Source organism: Botrytis byssoidea, assembly GCF_014898295.1.
Source record: "Botrytis byssoidea strain MUCL 94 chromosome Unknown BBYS_018, whole genome shotgun sequence".
Taxonomy (NCBI): domain Eukaryota; kingdom Fungi; phylum Ascomycota; class Leotiomycetes; order Helotiales; family Sclerotiniaceae; genus Botrytis; species Botrytis byssoidea.
In genome coordinates, this window is record NW_024065859.1 from 857482 (window position 1) to 876453 (window position 18972).

Here is an 18972-nt window from a genome sequence, read left to right on the forward strand (position 1 = left end):
AATCTTGAAATACACAATTCAAATTCGTATCTTGAATCACTCCAAATAGTTATAATCATGTAATGCGAACACTCATCTATCTATGTATCTTTCTTTGTACCATTTAGTCTGCACATATATTTCATTCCATAGAAATGCACTCATCCTCTGTGGCTCAAATCTCTACGACTATATGCCTCCTTTGTAAATGCTTCTAATTCGACCACACGAGCACGTGATGCAACTCATATCACGAATTAATCAACACGAGAAGATAACTCTTGAATAGTCTCTCTCAAATCTATAATACTGCTCTCTACGAAGTCAGTAGAAACTAGAAGACTTTTAGATGCGAAAAATACGAAAATACGAAATACGAGAATACCAAGTCCCCCTCATTCGCATTCTTCCGCTGATCACATTTTTTACGTGGAGTTGAGAGCCGCTAAAATTTTAAGTTTACCATACATAACCCCTGAATCCCCATCTCCCCCAAATTGGCTTGTAACTCTGATAAGCTGGTCGGATCGCGCGAAGCCTAGAACTCTTTAAATCACTGGGCAGTCGCATACACAAATTCATGATGCAACTTTATTTACTTCTTTCTCTGATTCAAACTCAATTTACTTTTGCTCATGTGTTCAGTATGACTTGATAAAGATTGAAGAAGCAAAATTCTTTCGTTGCATTTTTCGACACATTATTGAGACAGTATTTCGATATCCATATCAACCGATACATTCTTAATGGCTAACCATGATACTTTCGCGGCTGGTGGCGATAATCATGCGATGACCAGTACCAGTGCCAATGCCAATACAGCTTCGCCTCCAGCGAATTACCTACGCCAAGATGGACACTCTAGTATCGAACCAAGTGTCTTACCATTCCCCCTTCTAGAGGGATCTTCACCCCCAGATCCATCGTCTACCTCCAAAGTCGAAGAACAAGGAATTACTCGAAGTAGAGGACCTTCAAGTACATTGGGTAGTATTCGGCGAGTTTCTAGAGTATTTGAGGAATCGAACCCACCGACGGGATTTTGTATTGCATCGGGACAAATCGCAGCACAGGTACCTTCGATAACCGATATCAGACGAGGAAGTTTTGGACTCGAGGGTTGGTCGAGCGAGGGACAGGTGCGAGAAATCCAAAGACGGACAAGCTCTTCTCGAAGCACCATTTTACAATCGGGAGATCGGGATAAGAGCAGGAGAAAGGATTCGACCGGTATGAATATTTCCGATCATACCCCATCGGGTACGGAGAACAAACATGATGTTCTTCCCGAAGCACTAGAGGATGATGAACGTACACAAGCGCATTCAGATCTGAGAAGTACCTCTACGACCACAAACTCAGACGTCAAGAATGAAGTGCTTGTTAAACCGAATTCCAGTGTTCGAATTAACAGCGATACAAACCGCGCGTCCCACAATGCGAAGATAGACGATGAATACAGAACGACTCCTTTTGATAATGGATATCAATTTCCGCCCAAACACTCATGGAAAGTATCTACCGCTATATTTTTCAAAGCCTTTTGGAAATTCTTCATCACTCCTGTGGGATTTCTCGTGACGGTTTATGGTTTGAATGTGGTTGCTTGGGGTGGTATGCTCTTCCTATTACTCTGCAATGCTTCGCCCGCCATGTGCAAACCAACTTGCAACGATATCAACTCTCCTCGACGCGTCTGGATCGAAATCGATTCGCAAATCCTCAATGCCCTTTTCTGCGTAACGGGATTTGGAACAATTCCCTGGCGCTTTCGCGATCTCTATTATCTGCTTCAGTACCGAATTGGAAAGAATGAAATGGGATTGAGAAGATTGGCGGGGATCAATAGATCGTGGTTTCGTCTCGCGGGTTCTGAGTCCTTGTCCCCGGAAATAGGACCTTCTCAACTCGACGCCCAAGATTCCGATACGCCTCTCCCTCAGTCAAGCCTCGCATTTCCTCTCTCAAAGTCCCCGGATGCGCCATTGACGGGTGTTCGAGCCCCCGCTACCGCCATGTGGAAACTCGATTTTGTGGTCTGGACGATGGTATGGAATACCTTTCTGCAAGCCGTCCTTTCGGGTTTCATGTGGGGACTCAATCGTTACGATCGTCCGTCGTGGAGTACGGGACTTTTTGTGGCACTGGCTTGTATGGTTGCTGCTGCGGGTGGGATCATGTCGTTTGTGGAGGCGAAGAAAGTCAAGGCGATTGAGGGCGTGCCGGTGACCGAGGAGGATCGAGAGAGATTGAGGATGGATAGGGAACTGGGGGTGTTGCATTATAATAATATCAAAGACGAGGGACCGAAGGAAAAAGAGAAAGAGGGAAAGGGGAAGAGAACAAAGGGGGAAAAAAGCAGAGCCGAGGAAGCGAGGATGCAGGCGAGTATTAAAGAGGGTGTTGCGCAGGTTGTTAGGTAACGAGGGCGTTTATGGGTTATTTAGGGGTTTTAGTTTTGGGGTTCTGATTATGGAATGGTATAGGTAGGGTTTGCGGTGCGTGTGTACACCTACATACATATATTTATACATACATGGATACGCATGATATACATACATACACACATACGCATGAAGCGATGGGTTTGGGAATGAAAATCGAAAAGGATACTAGGTAGTGTTTAGTGTTTATGAATAAGCGTTTTGGTGGGTGCCATGAGTACATGTATGATATTTGAATATCCATATACAATAGGATAGATATGATTTTTCCCTTCGGAAAATTGGATAGTTTCTGAGCTTTACCAGTTTTTGCATGATAACAATGGTGATGCGGTGGGTGGAGAGATGTATGTTTGTTTGCTTATCAATGATTTGTACCACAAAACAGAAGGTTGTTTAAAATGTAAAAAAGATGGGTAAAAAATGATCCAGCCAGGTTTCCTGGCAAGAAATTCCATCTCATTGACGTTATGTTGTGTTATGTTGTAGCCTTTTTTAATCGTTTGCTCCGCTCACAAACCATCATATATGCATTGTCATGTTCCATCCGCGGAAAAAGTTCCAATAATGCTAGGTCGATGATATTCGACCAACCTAGAAGTTCCAATTCAACCTGATGCGTATCTTCTCTCGAAATCTCCATTCCCAGTAACATTCCTCAACCAGACATGTCTAAATCCCCATCTCCACCACCTTTCTTCTGTTCCTCCGCTCTCGCCTTTGTCTTATTTTTCGCTTGTTCCACCCATTCCTCATACGCCTTAGGTCCTTCTTTCAATTTATCCCCTATTACACCCTTCAATACTTCCCCTGCAAATCCAACAAAATTGTGTTTTCGTAAAGCATTTTCGAATTGCCACTCATTTCTCTTCTGTTCCTCCCTCATCAACAACTCCACGTCACCCATTTCTCTCGCTCTGACCCTCAAATCCTTTACCATCGCCAATAAATTAAACCGTATCTCTGTCGCTGGATATCTTTCTATTCTCCTCTGTAAAACTGGTATAACCTTCTCTGGAAATTCTTCAACAGTCGACGCTCCATGAGATATAGGTGCAGGTTGTAGACCATCCAATTCATAGAGCGTACCATTTATAGATGTATAAGCAATGAAATGATAAACATCTCCATCCTCATCTCTCGACGATCGTTGCGTCTCATCAACAAACGGACTTGACCTAGCGAAGCTGTTATGAACATCTCTAATCAAATCGCTGTTACTGAGGGCATCTCCTCTAAACTCTGCCGGAAAGCCCACTGTGAAGTCTTTGAATTCGCGAAGTGGAGTGCCAACATCTATTTCTCCATCTTTATTCAGGAGGACCGAGAGAAGTGCTTGGGTGCCACAAGCATTTTGTATGGTTTGTGCAGCGAAAAAGAGATTCTCCGCAGCGGAATAATCGTAGGAACCATCTTTGGGTGTGCCATCTTTATTGGGGGCTTCTCCGACGGGGTATTTGAAGAGAAATATGACGCCATAAATGGGAGAGAGTTGACGGAGATAATCAGAATCGAGCGCGATCAGTTCTTCGAATTGTACATCTTTGACACCGAGGTTATCGAGAAGGAATGTGAAGACTCCCTATAAGAGGAAGATGTTAATTGTCTGTTTGCTCTAAGTCAGGAATTGTGTTCTGGGCTTCTTACTGCGTCAGATTCGACTGGAGTGGGAATGTTAGTATCCTTGGTATTTCTATTTAAATTCTGGTGATATATAGAGTGCAATACTTACTAGTAGACCAACCACCACTCATATTTGCTATAGGTTAATGTACAAGACGTGTGGTGAGAAGGAAGTAGTTTTGAATTATAACTTTACAAACATTTGAAGCTCAAGCTTTCGAGACTAGGTAAGCTCCAGGTGCGACGAATTATGTCTTGCCGCTAACATTGACGCTAAACCCCTCCACACGTGATTGCCCCCTGCTGCCCCCGGTGAGGTGCCAAGTGAGACGAGAATTGTGTTAGTAAATTGAAAAGTAGGGAGTAGACGCACGTCATACTTAACGTCGATGCGTTTCTGTAGATCTTCGAATTTATACATAATTGTGGAGAGGAATATATGGGTATATTGAGATCTCGACCTAATAACTTACTTTTTCTTGGAAGCTGACTGCATGTCTAGTAGTTGGGTAGTTTTCGCGGAAGGGGAGAGATATTAGACAGGTCACACATCATTGAGCAGATCACTTGGAGATTTCCATACCACCAGTGGTTTGTTAATTTAATTGATTGATTGATTGATTGATTTCCTGATAGATTATCTAGACACATTATCATTGTAACCCCCGACGTTTGCAAATCTACCCCTATTCGCACTACACACGAGATAGCTACTATTCTTAACTGTAACGCCCACTGATTTTTATAGCCATTTATGGCTATCCATTGAGCCCAAAAGCTCAGCCCAATCAATAATTCCTCCAATTCTCAAACCTAACCCAAAAACGCCGCCTAATGCAAGATGCTGATTGGTATATAAAGGATCGTGGGTGCTGGTATTCGTACAAGAATGCATAGCGAAAGAAAATCGTAGACTTCGTGAATCATTGGTCGGATATAAAGGAGAGTCGTTAGGATGATGTAGATATTAAAAGCAATAATTAAGGAGATCCATAAAGTATAATCTCGTAAAAACTCGACGGTGCGCGCGTATTCGCATATTCAAAAAGGGAAATCGGGGATAATTTGATATTAAAGCTCGCGGTTTTTTCCCTTGGGATCCACCGGAGTGTTGTCGTATTGAGAGTGAGGTAAATGCTGAGGATGATAGGTATAAGGTTGAAATTGAGGTAAATGCTGCACGTGTTGCTGCATATGGTCGGAATGTTCAGCTTTGATCTGGTCCGCAGAAGATCTTGGCTCGAATTGAAAAGATGATGTTGTGGTCCTGGTCGTAAATGTTAAATCGCCTTCGTTCGAGGTTTATATCCACACGGTCGGAAGCACAAACCCGCCGAAATTGGAGCCGGAGCCCTGTCCCTCATACAGAGCAAAATCATCCCCATGCTCGCTGTAGATCGTTGAACCCTCCCCAAAATTCGAAGATGCCGGACTGTGGTACCCGCCATACCCACTTGGCGATGGAATTCCCAAGTACTGGTTGGCGTACGGATCGAGAGTTAGTGGCGGAATGGCCGAAGAAGAGATCGGATCTGGCGGCATGGCCATGATATGCTCTTGGCTGTAGGTGAAAGCTGGATTTCCGTAGGGAGAGATGGTGTTGAAATTGTCCTCCATACTGTAACTATGATGTGAAAATGTCGGGAAAGAAGCTGTACGTTCTGGCTGAACCCAACCCATACGACTTCTAAACATCGAAACCATATCTATGGGGTATTCCATAAGATGAAGAGGTGTTTGCATGTTGGAATCAGAAGTTTGCGAAACGTTGATGGAGAACAATCGGCGGGCGATCTCTTCGATGGGTCCCAGAGAAAGACTGCCAAAATATGCTGCTCCGACCTCAGGGAACAGAGGTTCCACAACCAAAGCAATGGTATAGTAATGAGCAAGGATGACTAGCGCTGAGGGCGATCCGCGTGTTTGTTGCAAGAACATAACCGGTAGCCAGAATAACCAAGCTCGAAGTGGGTTGAGCATCTCGAATCGCTGGGCGGCGGTATGGGATGGCGATACCTTTCGGACACCTCGAACAAAACTCATGAGTTGTTGAATGGCCTTGGTGTCTTCGCCGTGACTCTTCAAATGGACTTCAACCTTTTGAAGTTGAGCATAGGCGCGTTGCAATGCTTCCAAATCTTGCTTGCGTGGTTGACTGAGTTTCTTCTGGCCGGGCGCTGGGGATGGTGGTGCAGTTGGGAACGTACTTTGTTCTGCAATAAAATCGCCGAATTGAGATTCCATTTTCCAGGGTTGCATAGCGTCGATGACCTATCAGATGTTAGTTGATACTGAAATATTATACCCAATACTAGTTGTATTCCATACAGATGAAGTCCCATGCATGAGCTGGGTCCAACCACGCCTAAGTTTGTGTTAGCTTTGTATTCTTTGGATAATAGCTTCGTTGATAACTTACCATTCCGTTGTTTGCCAAGAAAGGAGAAGTGAAGCTCCCAAGACTGCATCTGAATTTTGACGAGAAAACTCTCCAATAGCTTCGTGCAAGCCTTTGAGAGCAATGCCACGATGAATGTATGCCATATTTGCCGTGAGAGGGCAGTCTGTCAACCAAGCCAGATGAGTTGCAGACAAGGCAAGTAAAGCGTGCATGACGAAAGGATAGCTCGAACCAATCTTGAGTAAGCTAAAAGCTTGATTAGCATGCCAACCAGTTATTCTAAAAGTGGTTAATCTTACAGTGGAATCTGTCGAGTCCAAATAGTGAAATTTCCTGCATCGTGAATGCTGAGCTCGCTGGAAACGGAAGCTACATGATGAATGAGGCGGAGGTCTTCGAAGCTGAAATACTGAGGGTTGGGAGCTGGATAGATGTATAGATCAGGGAAGGGAAAGTTCCCAGTCTGTTGCCATCGCTCAATGTCTGCTTCAATCTCCGGGGTCCACAACAAGTCTGCTTTCTCGGGCGTGGCAGCTCGTTCCTCCTGTGCTGGCATATCCATATATGGACAGCGGCAGTTATGCTTCGTACAGTTTCGACTAGATTGTTATTAGTATTTAAGCCTCTTCAAGTCACAAGATGGTTTGTTTTCAATCGACGTACCATTGAGGAAAGTTCTCGTCACAACGGATGTGTCTACGTTTACAGGTTTCACAACCCTTTCGAGATTTGGTATGACTATTTCAAGTTTAGTCTATGTCCACAAAGGTATTGATCGAATTGTAAATCTTACCTCCTACGAGGGGGTCCACCTCCAGGTCCGGCCATTTTGAATAAGGCTTGGGGAAAATAAGAAGTTAAAAAAAAAGTGAGTAGGTAATTGACGACGAAGGCTTGAACGAGTGAAAGCCAACGTCGAAATGGGTTTGAAAAGGTAAGGTCAATAGGATATATAGAAAGCTAAAAAGTTTATATGTTGCGTGAGAGAGGCAACAGAGGGGGAGGGACTAGAGATCTAAAAGGTCTCCGAGGCTGCCGGATATATGTAAGCTTCACCGTCTTGCAAGCGAGTGTAATGGTAAGGCTGCAAGAGCCAGCCGGGTTCAATATCTTCTTGAATGACAAAACAATCAGATCTAAAGGCGCAGCGGCTGAACGCAACGTAACTGTATTTCGATGTCGAGGTGAGCTTGGACAGACTTGGAGCAGCAAGTAAGCATATAAGCTGGGTATGTCTTTTAAGGATCCGGAAGATCAAGAGAGAATCCGTCTTGATATAATCGTCACACAAAGAGTAGTGATTGCGTAGCGATTGTGTGGGTTTGAGTTGTTCAACGAAGGTATGTTGTGAGTCAAGGCTGCGAAAGGAATTTCCTCCGAAGGCTTGCCTTTTAGGTTTTGGGGAAAATTAGGGCTGAGTGAGGACGACACAAAAGCGAACGGAAGGAGCCAACGAGGGCTTCCTAAGAGTGATACACACAAGCGAATGTGGTGGGAGGGAGGAGTTGCAGCGAACGTGAGGGCTGAAGTGTGTTTGTTTTCTGGGTGATCTTGATGCGAAAGGGAAATATCAAAATCATGATTTGGCTGGCGATGCCAGCATTCTAATAGCAAAAGGCGTCCTTGCCGGGAGTTTGGCAGAATTGATGAAATAGGTATAGCTCTCAGCACAGCCAAGGTACCCGGGATGCGGAGCGCTTGAAAGCCTGCATGTGTAGGGCAGGGTAGTGTGGTACTGAGTGTCTAGGATGATGATGATTTGGATTTAGTATGGTCAGGATTGGATGGTATGGTGGAGATAGTATGAAGGGTAAAGGTTAGTAGTGTATGGAAATAAAATATTTTTTTGGATGGAATAGGCAAGTTTAGGTCAGGTGGAGTGAAATCGATTGATTAGTGAGTATTTTCCCGTAGTAGTCATCGAGAAACTCAAGAGTTAACTACTGGTAGGAACTACAATGGTTCCAAGGGGCAGACGTTAGCATCTTTAGTAGACCATTACTTGCCAAACTGCATGGCAGAATCTGCCATGCCGCCATGGAATTGTATGCTGTAGTCTACTACCTGGGCTAAGAGTGCACTATCTAATTATTCATCCATTCCACCGTCTCTCCACTATTTCATTCATTGCTCCAGTATCTATTTTCATAGCGAGGAGGGCAAACAAACAATCTTGGGTGCCACAAGGAGGAAGATTTTGACTGTGTCAGTGTGAGGTCTTGGATTGATCAGGTGTTGGTCAAGTACCAGTATCGTTGTTGACTATAGAGTAATAGTATATAGGCTGTATAATACCAAGGAATTGGGGAGGTTTCTTTTAGTAAAATAGATGTAATGTGTTCAAAAAAGGTCAATGGGGGCAGGGTAACGGGGGGTACCGAGTAATGGAACTGGTTTTCCATCGATTTCGGCTCCGATAAACACTGATGGTCTCGTTTTGGGGGCGGAACAACCAGAACTAATCAGGTGCTTTGACAGTCGGTTGGATTGTTTTGAGGTAGCATTTGCTATTATTACTATGACCGCAACATTGTATGTCCGCGGTTTACCGGTGCTATAAAGTATTGAAACTATTAACATTTTCAAGAGAAGGATAATTGCTGGCAAAATAGTAAACTAAACTTTGAAGGCAAAACTGAGCTATGATACCTGTAAGTCCCGAAGATACAATGCTCATAGGTGCCCAAAAATAAGTGAGCAAGAAACGGACATTGAAAAAGTCCATTTAGGTTTCACTTTGAAAAAGGTGGCAGGGCAAACAAGTAAGGGGGAAAAAATGGGCAAAACGAAAGCTCGGATAAGAATAGCCTATTTTAGTTTAACCCTTTCCGAAGGTCGATGTTTTCGTTTCTGACATACTCTCTGTCTACACGAAGTTTCGATTGAACCAATGATTATTTTTAACCCTAAAACATTATCACCGTTCGTCGTTCGTTCGTTCGTTCGCTCGTTCGCTCGCTCGCTGAAAGTTTGTACTGTACAATCAAAGCAAAAGAAATCTAAACCCCCTCTGCCCTCCTCTACCTATCAAGATCTCACCGCTTTCCATGTTACCATCTAGCTTTTCCGAAAAGACTAAGAAAAAACTCTATTTTACTGCGGATATGCTAGGAAATTCATCCACTTACCTAATTTTGAAATCAATTCCTGCGTTGTAGTGAATATGATGCGACGGTGCATAACTTCAAATGTAGGGAGAAACATAAGGTTAGTGGAGAAAAGTTCCCACCTTCCTTGTCTTGAACAACGAACCAGCTTTCAGCGGCGTAGATCTTCTGATGCAGTCTTTGGAATAAGGTATAACAAGGATCAAAGGTAATGATGGTTGGTTGTACTCAGTAGTGGATGGAAGGCGGAATGCATCTTGATCCAAAAATAAATTTTGTGAATATTTGCTAAGTTCTAACCATACACTTACATTTACATACGGACGTACATACTTAATACACAATGACTTACTCACATGTGCCTTTGACAGCTTAATGACTTGAATCGGGTTGGATAGCCGAATTGGTGTGGATGGATGGAGTGGAAGATATCTTCTTACTGGTTGATTTCCGAGTTTCTGTTTGCATATCACCAACGGAGATCTGCCGCATTCTCTTATGTTTCTTACCCGAAGAAGGATCGGCTTGCAATATTGTTGGCCATCACCCTCCTTCAATGTTGAAATGCTATGGCAAACGAATCAATATCCCTGATAAATGCAAAGGGTTCCATGAAACCATGATATTGAAGTTGATGGTACCCGCTATGGGCATAGGGCTCCAGCCTCCATTTTCTTTGCTTGGACTCGATGACAGAGGTTTTGGTACATCATTTGATAGAAAAGGGTTAATTACCTCGATTGAACCTGGATTAACTTACCAATGTGGCATTGTAGAATTTTGCCTTTAACTGAAGATAGCCAAGGGAGAAAGCTTGTCAATACAATATACTGCTGCCTGTCACTAAAGAAACATAAGAGTGTAAATGTCTAAATATCCAAATCTACTAGCAATAACGATTGATATAATAGTAGTTTTAAGTTTTTAGCCTGGAAAAGACTAGAATTGATATGCTATCAAACTACTACACACGGCTCAATCATTGACACAATCATTCGACCGAGGTAATTGAATATACCCACCTAGTCCGTTTCGTCGTTCATTCAACGTAACGTCCATGATACATCACACATCATACATTATCATAGCCTTCAAGCGATTTGCAGTACAGAGTAATCGACGAGATGAACGGCAAGGCAAGGCAAGGCACAAAGCGAAACCGAGAATGTGATGACATTCGATCAGAACAGATTATAATATGATGTTGCTACACTACGCTCTGCACTACGCTGCACACTGCAATGCAAATGCAAATGCATGAATGTGAAGCAGGCCCGATATCTATCGATATCCCATCTATCCTTTACTTATTCGGGAACATCATCCTTCACATCAATCACATCCATCCATCGCCTTACTTGTACTCACTCTCAATTGCTGTGCTGAAACTTGAAAGCTTATGAGCACAATCAAATCAAATTAAACCAGCTTATGATGGCATTGTAACGCAGCTTACGCATCGACGCTTGCCCGCCGCTCAAGCCCAACACCACTCTTCATGGGACGATGGCCTCAAGGGTTCCTCGTACATACGCATTTGTCGATACTGGTGACACAGGCGAACGACTCCGCCTCGAACTAAACCACGACCAGCATGACGGATTCAAAAATCGATTTCTTACCAGTGTCGCACTGTCGAAAAGGGGTCTTGAATTGGGTGGAAGCAAGCAAAATAGACAAGCATTCTTTATGTCCAATTGTAGGAGATTAGTGAACTTTTTGCACTCGCTCACACATTTTCTCGTGTCCATTTTTGCATCACTACCATCGTTACCATGTCATGTTACGGTGCTGAGAGGCCCTGAATGTTTGCGTTGTTTCTGATGACAGGCTGACTGAAACTGCCGGCGGCTGTGCAAAAAAAAAATAAATAAAAAAAAACATGTCACTCAAGAAAACATCGAGAGGGCATTGAATACCAATTCTTTCTACACCACGTCGATTTCTGGAATAGCCCCTTCATATTCGTTCCGCTCTTCCGATATACTACCCCCGTCTATTTTATATACCTAATCATATATGTTACCTGGAACAACGATGCGAAGTAGAAAGATGTATCAAGTGATCTAATTAACAAAATAAGCAGATAGACGAAATTGTCCCGATTGACATATTCATTTGTACTCATGCTCTGCCCTATGATCCAAGTCATTATCTCATAATTCCTGAGTCGCGTCCCGGGTTACCACTCCGTCGGGCTGTACATTCAATGGGTATTACAATTCCATATTCTGCACTTCAAAACCTTACTCCATACTCGTAGAAGGAATTCGACACAGCATCTATCAACCATACAAAATCTCATGATTGGCATTTCGGGGAGTGACCTCATCCTCCCGTTTGAATGACTAAGAAGAGAGCGTATTCTACAGCATTTAATTCGACTACCCACAACACTAACCAGGGAATTTACGCATTAAGTATCAAGTGCGAACCCTACCAGGCATGACCTCGGGCCACCGTTGAGCTTCTGAGGTCTGATTGTCTCACGTAGACAGGTCCTTAGATCCAACCCATGGTTGGCCGCGGCTGAAGGGGTGAACCCAGCTATATCTCACTATCCCGTGCGTTCAGATCTGCGACTGGGGATTCTTCTGTACGGTTTCAGTTTTCCCAAGTTTCTTCCTACAAATCACCATGTTTTTGTAACGAGAAAAATCAACAAACCCTAAAACCCCCCTTTTTTGCTGCACATTATTGGTTCACTCCTCCTCGCCAAGGACTAGGGCCTTGGCTTCACCGCCTTATGTCACTGCTTATGGATCGATAGGGATTTGGTTATGTGAACTTGGGTATTAGGTGGTAAGAGGGGAGAGGGATTTGATTATTCATATATTTTCAGGATGAGTCAAAACTTCCATCGTTTCCTTCTCTGTGCTTAGCATAAAAGAAGGTGGACGGACTAATGCTATCTTGCTATGCAGAGAGATTTTCTTGTGATAGTGACATCGATGATACAGTACATATCACTTCGAACGCCTCCTTCATCAAATCCTGTCAATCGCGTGGCCAAAACATCAGTCGTATGCATGGAACTACTGAGCGGTTACTCTATAGAGCGAAGTTTATAAGTTTGTCTATCAGTCATTGGGTACAATCGTTACTGCAGCATGCAAAGGGCAAAAAGACATATTTAAATCCCCAACAATGTATTTTTAGTGCCCATTTTTCTTCTAGAAGATCTAACTTTCCTTTCTGTGCGGTACAAGAGCATGCCGTGCCGTGTTGTGCTGTGCTGTGCTGTACTAAAGAATACACGAAAGTTTACATGCAACATTGAAATACTACGTAGTATGAAAATCGGACAACAACAACAGCTACCGCAAGTTTTAAGCACAGAAACTACACTACTGTACGCATGTTTTCATTCATATAATAAATAATACATGCAGCTGTGTTAATAATCGTCCGTTTTTATATAGTGGTCAGATTCGATATAATTCAGGTCTGATCTTACCATGCATCGTTCATTGTCGCTGTTTGTCGGGTCGCCTCTTTTTTCCCATTTATTTTCTACATGCATGACTTCGATCGCTATGCTTCACTACAGTGCTCTGTGATTTTTGGTGCTGCAAACTCGTAGATCCTCGGTCCTTCTCGAATAATAGCTTATCTTTCACATTTTGTGTCTTTCACTACTCTTGAGAAAATGTGATTGGGACGCCTATGGAGTGCCATACTATAGGGATGCTATCAGTGTCCACAGTCCACTACAATGGTTTTCACCTAGCACTTTGGTAGCTAACATAAAGTTTTCAGCGTTTCCTGGTTTCCTCCGTTCCCCCACTTTCCCACTTTTCCCCAGCGCAATAGTGGTGTGCTCGGCTGGTTTCTGAGCAGCACCTTTTTGTAGAAAACTAGAAACCTTACCACCGACGTCGATTTTGCCTTGCTCATCCCTTGCTCATTTCTCTGCAGTGTGGGGCTAACGGCGACAGCACAAAGCTACTGGTACAGATGAGGCAATTGCGGCCATATTACAAGGATTGATTTGTCTCGGGTCGAATGGGAATCCACATAGTCGATAGGAAAGTCCCATGACCTTTTGCTATTTCTCGATCACCAAGGATACTACCCAAGCTTGATCCTGTACGAAATATGGGAAGTTTCGAAGAGATAACATGTTTGCCACGCGAGTGGAACTTTAGTTAAAGATTTTTTGGCGATGGAATGGGGTTTTTTGAGCAAAGATTGACCTATGCACGTCAAATCTGAGCTCGGGGAGAAAGCTTCAACAATTATTCATTGAAGTCGTGGAAGTTCCCATCCTATGAGACGATCATTTTGGCGGTGAAGCATGTTGGTTAGACATGCGAGGGGAACCTGCTCGTCCCCCTCGTCTAAAACCTAATACAGATTTCCCCATCAAGGTTTCTAACCCCTACTTGAATACCATAGTTTCAACGCGGAATGCTCAAAAAAAAATCATGATTCAGCGTGAAGAAGAATTAAGCTCAGAACATTAGGTTGGTGTTTCCGGCGCAAGCTCCAAATGAAGAATACTTGACCGGCTCCAACTTCCAAACCGCAATATTGGACCCTGACTCTGCGGTGTCCAGACTATCTACTTTGGGCGGGTATCTGCATAAATGACAACATTGTTGGATCATTTGGAGAGGCTCAAGAGCATGGTTATTCCTAGAGTAGTTCTCTCTCATACTTTTCACACGCTACGTTGAACCAATTAGACGCTTGAAAACTTCAAAATCAATATGCATCTACCACATGTTACTTAGCCTCGGAGGGCGTGTGAAACCATTCCTTGCATTTCTATCTCTTGGTAAATCATAGTGATAGATGTCATCCGAAGTCCAATTCCCTATTTGGAGATATCTGAGTGAGTACGGTGAGGACAGAGCATGGAGCATCAAATGGAATCAAGTCATGGGCAACAGTCAAGGGGATATCGAAAATAAACGGGTGTGTACATCCAGAGCCACCATATCTAACATCTGTTGGGCCGAAGTATCGACATTGAATATCCGGTCGTATGTGTTTAATGACCATGTCACTTGCCTTGTTCATGATCTTATGGAGAATAAAAACAAACTTTTGGGATCTTTTGTCTCGGTATCAACACACCAGGGCGAGCAGGGGGCAAGGTTCTGTGCACAACTCTTATGAAAAATATCTTACCTTATTGCGCCTGTTCTCCGCAAGACTGGTTAAACTGGGCCAAGAGGCCAAGCTTTTATAATTCAAGTAAAGTTTGGTCTTGGCTTTCCTTGATCAACACGGGTGTTAGCTGTTGAGTGGAGGGCGATGAGGGTTAAAAAAGCCGAGACAGCCTTTTTGACTCTTTTGATTACTAAAAATAGCCCATATATATTGGCTATATTGGGTAATCAATTCGCTTAGGAACACTCTATATTCTGGGGCCCTTCTTCTGCATTGTTCTCTTAGATCCACTTGTGCAAAAATCGAGCAGTATTGAAAAGATTCTTGAACCCATCCCGAGAATTCACCTCCCGTAAATCCGATATGTGGAGTGGAATTGAGCCTAGGTACCGGGGACTCCGATGCTAATTCAATAAGCGAGAGGCAATCCGCAGGAAGGGAGGAGACCAACACATCTAAAGACAGCGATTTTCCCACATGAGTCGGACATTATTTTTCTCAGAGACCGAAGGCAAAGAAAGTCATTCGTTGTGGCTGCAGAATCTTATTTGCCGGTTCAGACTACACTTCACCAACAGCCATTTTATCCAGGCAGCAGGAATTGCTTCAAATAGTGTAGTTTTAGTATTGTAAACGGTTTGGACTATCGCTATACTACCACCCGTGCGCCACATCCCGCTTCCTCAATAGAACTACCTTTCTGAGACGCACGAGAGGGGAAGTGCAAGAAAAAGTAACTACACACGCAAAGCACCTTGCTAGGTTCAACTTATCTATCCTATTCTTGCATGATCTGAGAATTGACCTATGACGAAAGGAAAACTCAGTGTTTGCGCTTCTCTTGTTACATCCGCTGCCATCGTTCACTCGGACTCGGACCGCATTGATGTTTATGTCCTTAGGCAATATGTTATATCTTCCATTCTATCTAGTCTCTCGGAATCGGTTGTAGAAGACTCCGTGGTTTTCTTCCATACTCATGGCTCCCCTCAGTAGAGAACGGTGGAGATGAATGAAAATCATGCATATGCTGCAACAAGGTCAAGCACACAAGATCTATGACTTGTCCTATCTACGGGCGTACTTTTGCCGTAGAGCATTAATCGCACAGGAAGGGGAATACAAGAGAACTTTCGCGAAGAAAAACAATAAAGACTGCGGGGTATGTTCATGTATTCTCCAGCCCCTCGATCCAATTATAGATAGTCGGTGAACGTGTCATTTTTCTTTCGCATGTACTCAAGTATCACTGCAGCAATCCCACTTCTACTAAAGGAAAGACGAATTGGAATCACGATCAAGGCCTATAATCCTGCAAGTATGCATTTTGTCTGCTGAAGGATCGAGGCATGGAATCGCATAGTGTGAATCTGCTACCGATAAATTGAGAGGATGGATGCAACATGTAACGCTACACTGATTCAATAACACAGCAGCAGCAAACAGTGAAGATGTATGGCCGACTACCTACACGCATTTCCAATCATGATTAATTCTTTGAATATTATCAAGTTTCTAAAGTTTCTCCAACCATCCCTATACGCGGGCAGGCACGTACCGGTATTGCATAGATCCCATCCAGTGCGCCGTATCTCCCCGATTCCGTTTCAGTCAATACCACCGCCATCTTTCAACTGTTCGATGGGGAACGAAAAATTGCCGCATGAGGTAATGTGTCGCGATACGTAGGGTTTCTATCCGCGCTTGATAGGATCAGAAACAAGCAGTCATGCACGCCGTCTTAGTCATTATTGCCAATGCTCAGGGGGTCGCATTATACAAATAATTTCGCTCGTCTCCTTGAACAAACATACCCCAACTATAGAAAAGCAGTCTTGATATCGACAAGGCTGGAGTCAGAACTCTAAGTAGAGTTCTCATATTGATTCGATGAGCCACCACGACTTCGTGGTTGTGTAATCGTAGGATGACATTTATTCCAGGTTTCTGACGGCGAAGTCGCTAAGGCGGTCTGGAACCAGATTGTTTAATGGTTGCTGGTTTGTGGATATGAGCAATAACCTCGTAATCGTCCAATTTTTCGCGCGTAGGGAGGCGAAGCTTCGCGGTGAAAGGAGCATCCTGAGCGAATAATCGGTCCATCGAGTCAGCATACAAAGGGCCGAAATTACTATACTGTTACTATCTGGGGCTCACTGATCATTCATCGATTACTCACCTGTTATCATCAAACAAGGAGTCGGCGATGGCATTCAAGATTGCATGGGGGGAAACTATCGTTTTCAACATTCTATACTTGGAAGACGATTTGTTATTCGAGAATATCATTCTGAGCTTCATTCGGGTCCCAAGTAGGTTTTTGGTGCGAAAAATCATGGCTTGAAAATATGACCAGCCTTTTCTGGGTCATTGAGTATCACCATCTCAAACATTGTGGCGATATTGCATTGGATGTAATGGTAGGTAAAGTTGAGATTTGCAATACCTGACTGAGATTCATCCAATATGCTAGTTGATTTCAATGTCACGACCGAGTTCAATGCTTTAGATGATCTCGATACTTCAACTCGCTCAAAAACACGAAATAGACTAAAAAATGACAAGTCTCTCATCTCCCACTCCAAGTCCAGGTCATCAGAGATCTCAAGCATAACTAAATTTACACATCACCCAAAATACTTCCATCACAATATCATTAGCTCTAATCATGCATTTTAGAGATATCAAAAACGCAAGACATTATCGATTTTTGATTCAAGAAACATTCCAATTCCCACATCCATCTCGCCCAATCCACGCTTCTACTCCAGGCATCTATCAGCTCCTATACATCCATCCATCCATCCCGTTCCGGCATTCCATCACGAAACAAACTTTCGCTGTATCTCATGCTTTGGTTCTCCGCTCCAGACTTACATAGCTTTCGCCACAGCAACCTACGACACAAAATGCCACATTCTCACACCCTTCCAGGCTCCCGGTTATCCTCCCAACTCTATTCCTCTCCTTCCATATTTGATTTCACAACCAAACTCTCACCATTGAGTTCCCCCTAATCAAATTGTACCCCCTTCCCTATCAAATATCCTACAAGCACATTCAATAGCTCAAAACTCGGTAGGGTACATTGTCATATAGAGTTTGAAGACATCCTGAAGGACTCCAATATCCCACACGCCGATTCAATAGTTCAAAACCAAAAACCAAATATGCTAAATCGATAGGTATATAAAGTTTAAACCACCATCCCGGAGTCCTCAAGAAGAAAGAGGAAAAGGAAGAAACTCAACTTTGATCGACAGAGGAAATGAAACATTCACAAGATATCTACTGGGTGATCCCGAGGCCCTGAGTTCGGCGACTCGGGGACGTCTAGAAGCGGGGGTGGCTCTTAGAGTTCGAGGCTGATGAAATGCCGATCTGAGGATGAAGAATTGGAGGAAGAGGGTGGGAGGACGGTGGCGTTTCTTCTTCATCGTCTTCTCCTTCTTTCGGGGATACCCAATTTCGAGAAGCCAAATGTCCGTTATGAAGGGATCGTGCCAGGAGACAGGGGGGCTTGGAGAGGAGATGGTGGACGAAAGTATAATGGAGTGAACATAGGGCTCCGGGAATATCTCCGCGGATGTAGTGGAAGGGAGCAGGGTCTCGGGGAGATCCAGGGTGCAAGGAGGTGGAGCACCTCTGTAGATGAGTGGAAATGTTGAGCCCTAGTGGCATATGGAGGATGGATGGATGTATATCGCGGATGGTGAGCCATGTTATTTTTCCCTGGCTTGTGTTGCGGTACTGTAGAGACCTGCTCATGAGTCTGTTTCAGTTTGAGTGAAGATATGGGACCCGTATGGGTGTAGCCAGATCTAAAGAGATGTCCCATGCGAGACACACACATGTTTAGTGTGAAATTGAGTTTTGTATGGATACTCTGCCCTAAATGCCATTTCATTCCCCAATTCCCGAATATCAAATTATCGGTATACCTACCTCACCTCCTTTCGCCCCATCGTCGTATCAAACTCAAATTCAATCCAACCCAATCCGCCGGTGAAACCCGCACCCCTCCAGTCCACCTAGACTCTTTAAAATCTAAAATTCCATATCCCCTTTTCATATATCCATACGTCCACATATATACATGCATACATACGTATGCATACATAGGATACAGGTCTGTAGGTATCCACCTTCCCCCAACCCATCCCTCCCTATTTCAAACTCTTCACCTCCTGCATTCTCCGTATCCACTACCGGTATTTCAGCTCACTCCCAGCAATCCACTGCTCCACAGAGTATATTACATAATATCATACTGGATGTATGCGCCCTACGAAAGACAACT

The 18972-nt window shown here is 43.7% G+C and overlaps 3 protein-coding genes across 3 annotated transcripts; 1 reads left to right on the plus strand and 2 right to left on the minus strand.

Moving 5' to 3' along the window:
- Nucleotides 1–725: 725 nt before the first annotated feature.
- Nucleotides 726–2402, plus strand: EAE97_008623 (uncharacterized protein; the record flags this gene model as incomplete). Its single annotated transcript, XM_038879138.1, has 1 exon — nt 726–2402. One exon carries the CDS (start codon nt 726–728, stop codon nt 2400–2402), a length of 1677 nt encoding a protein of 558 aa, XP_038730220.1.
- Nucleotides 2403–3081: 679 nt separating this feature from the next.
- Nucleotides 3082–4177, minus strand: EAE97_008624 (uncharacterized protein; the record flags this gene model as incomplete). The annotated part of the gene is made up of 3 exons (XM_038879139.1): nt 3082–4005; nt 4071–4084; nt 4156–4177. The coding sequence occupies 3 exons, from the start codon at nt 4175–4177 to the stop codon at nt 3082–3084; spliced, it is 960 nt and encodes a 319-aa protein (XP_038730221.1).
- A 940-nt stretch (nt 4178–5117) lies between these two features.
- EAE97_008625 (uncharacterized protein) lies at nt 5118–7275 on the minus strand (the record flags this gene model as incomplete). Its single annotated transcript, XM_038879140.1, has 7 exons — nt 5118–5313; nt 5377–6317; nt 6375–6411; nt 6466–6693; nt 6747–7046; nt 7111–7185; nt 7241–7275. 7 exons carry the CDS (start codon nt 7273–7275, stop codon nt 5118–5120), a joined length of 1812 nt encoding a protein of 603 aa, XP_038730222.1.
- Nucleotides 7276–18972: the final 11697 nt, after the last annotated feature.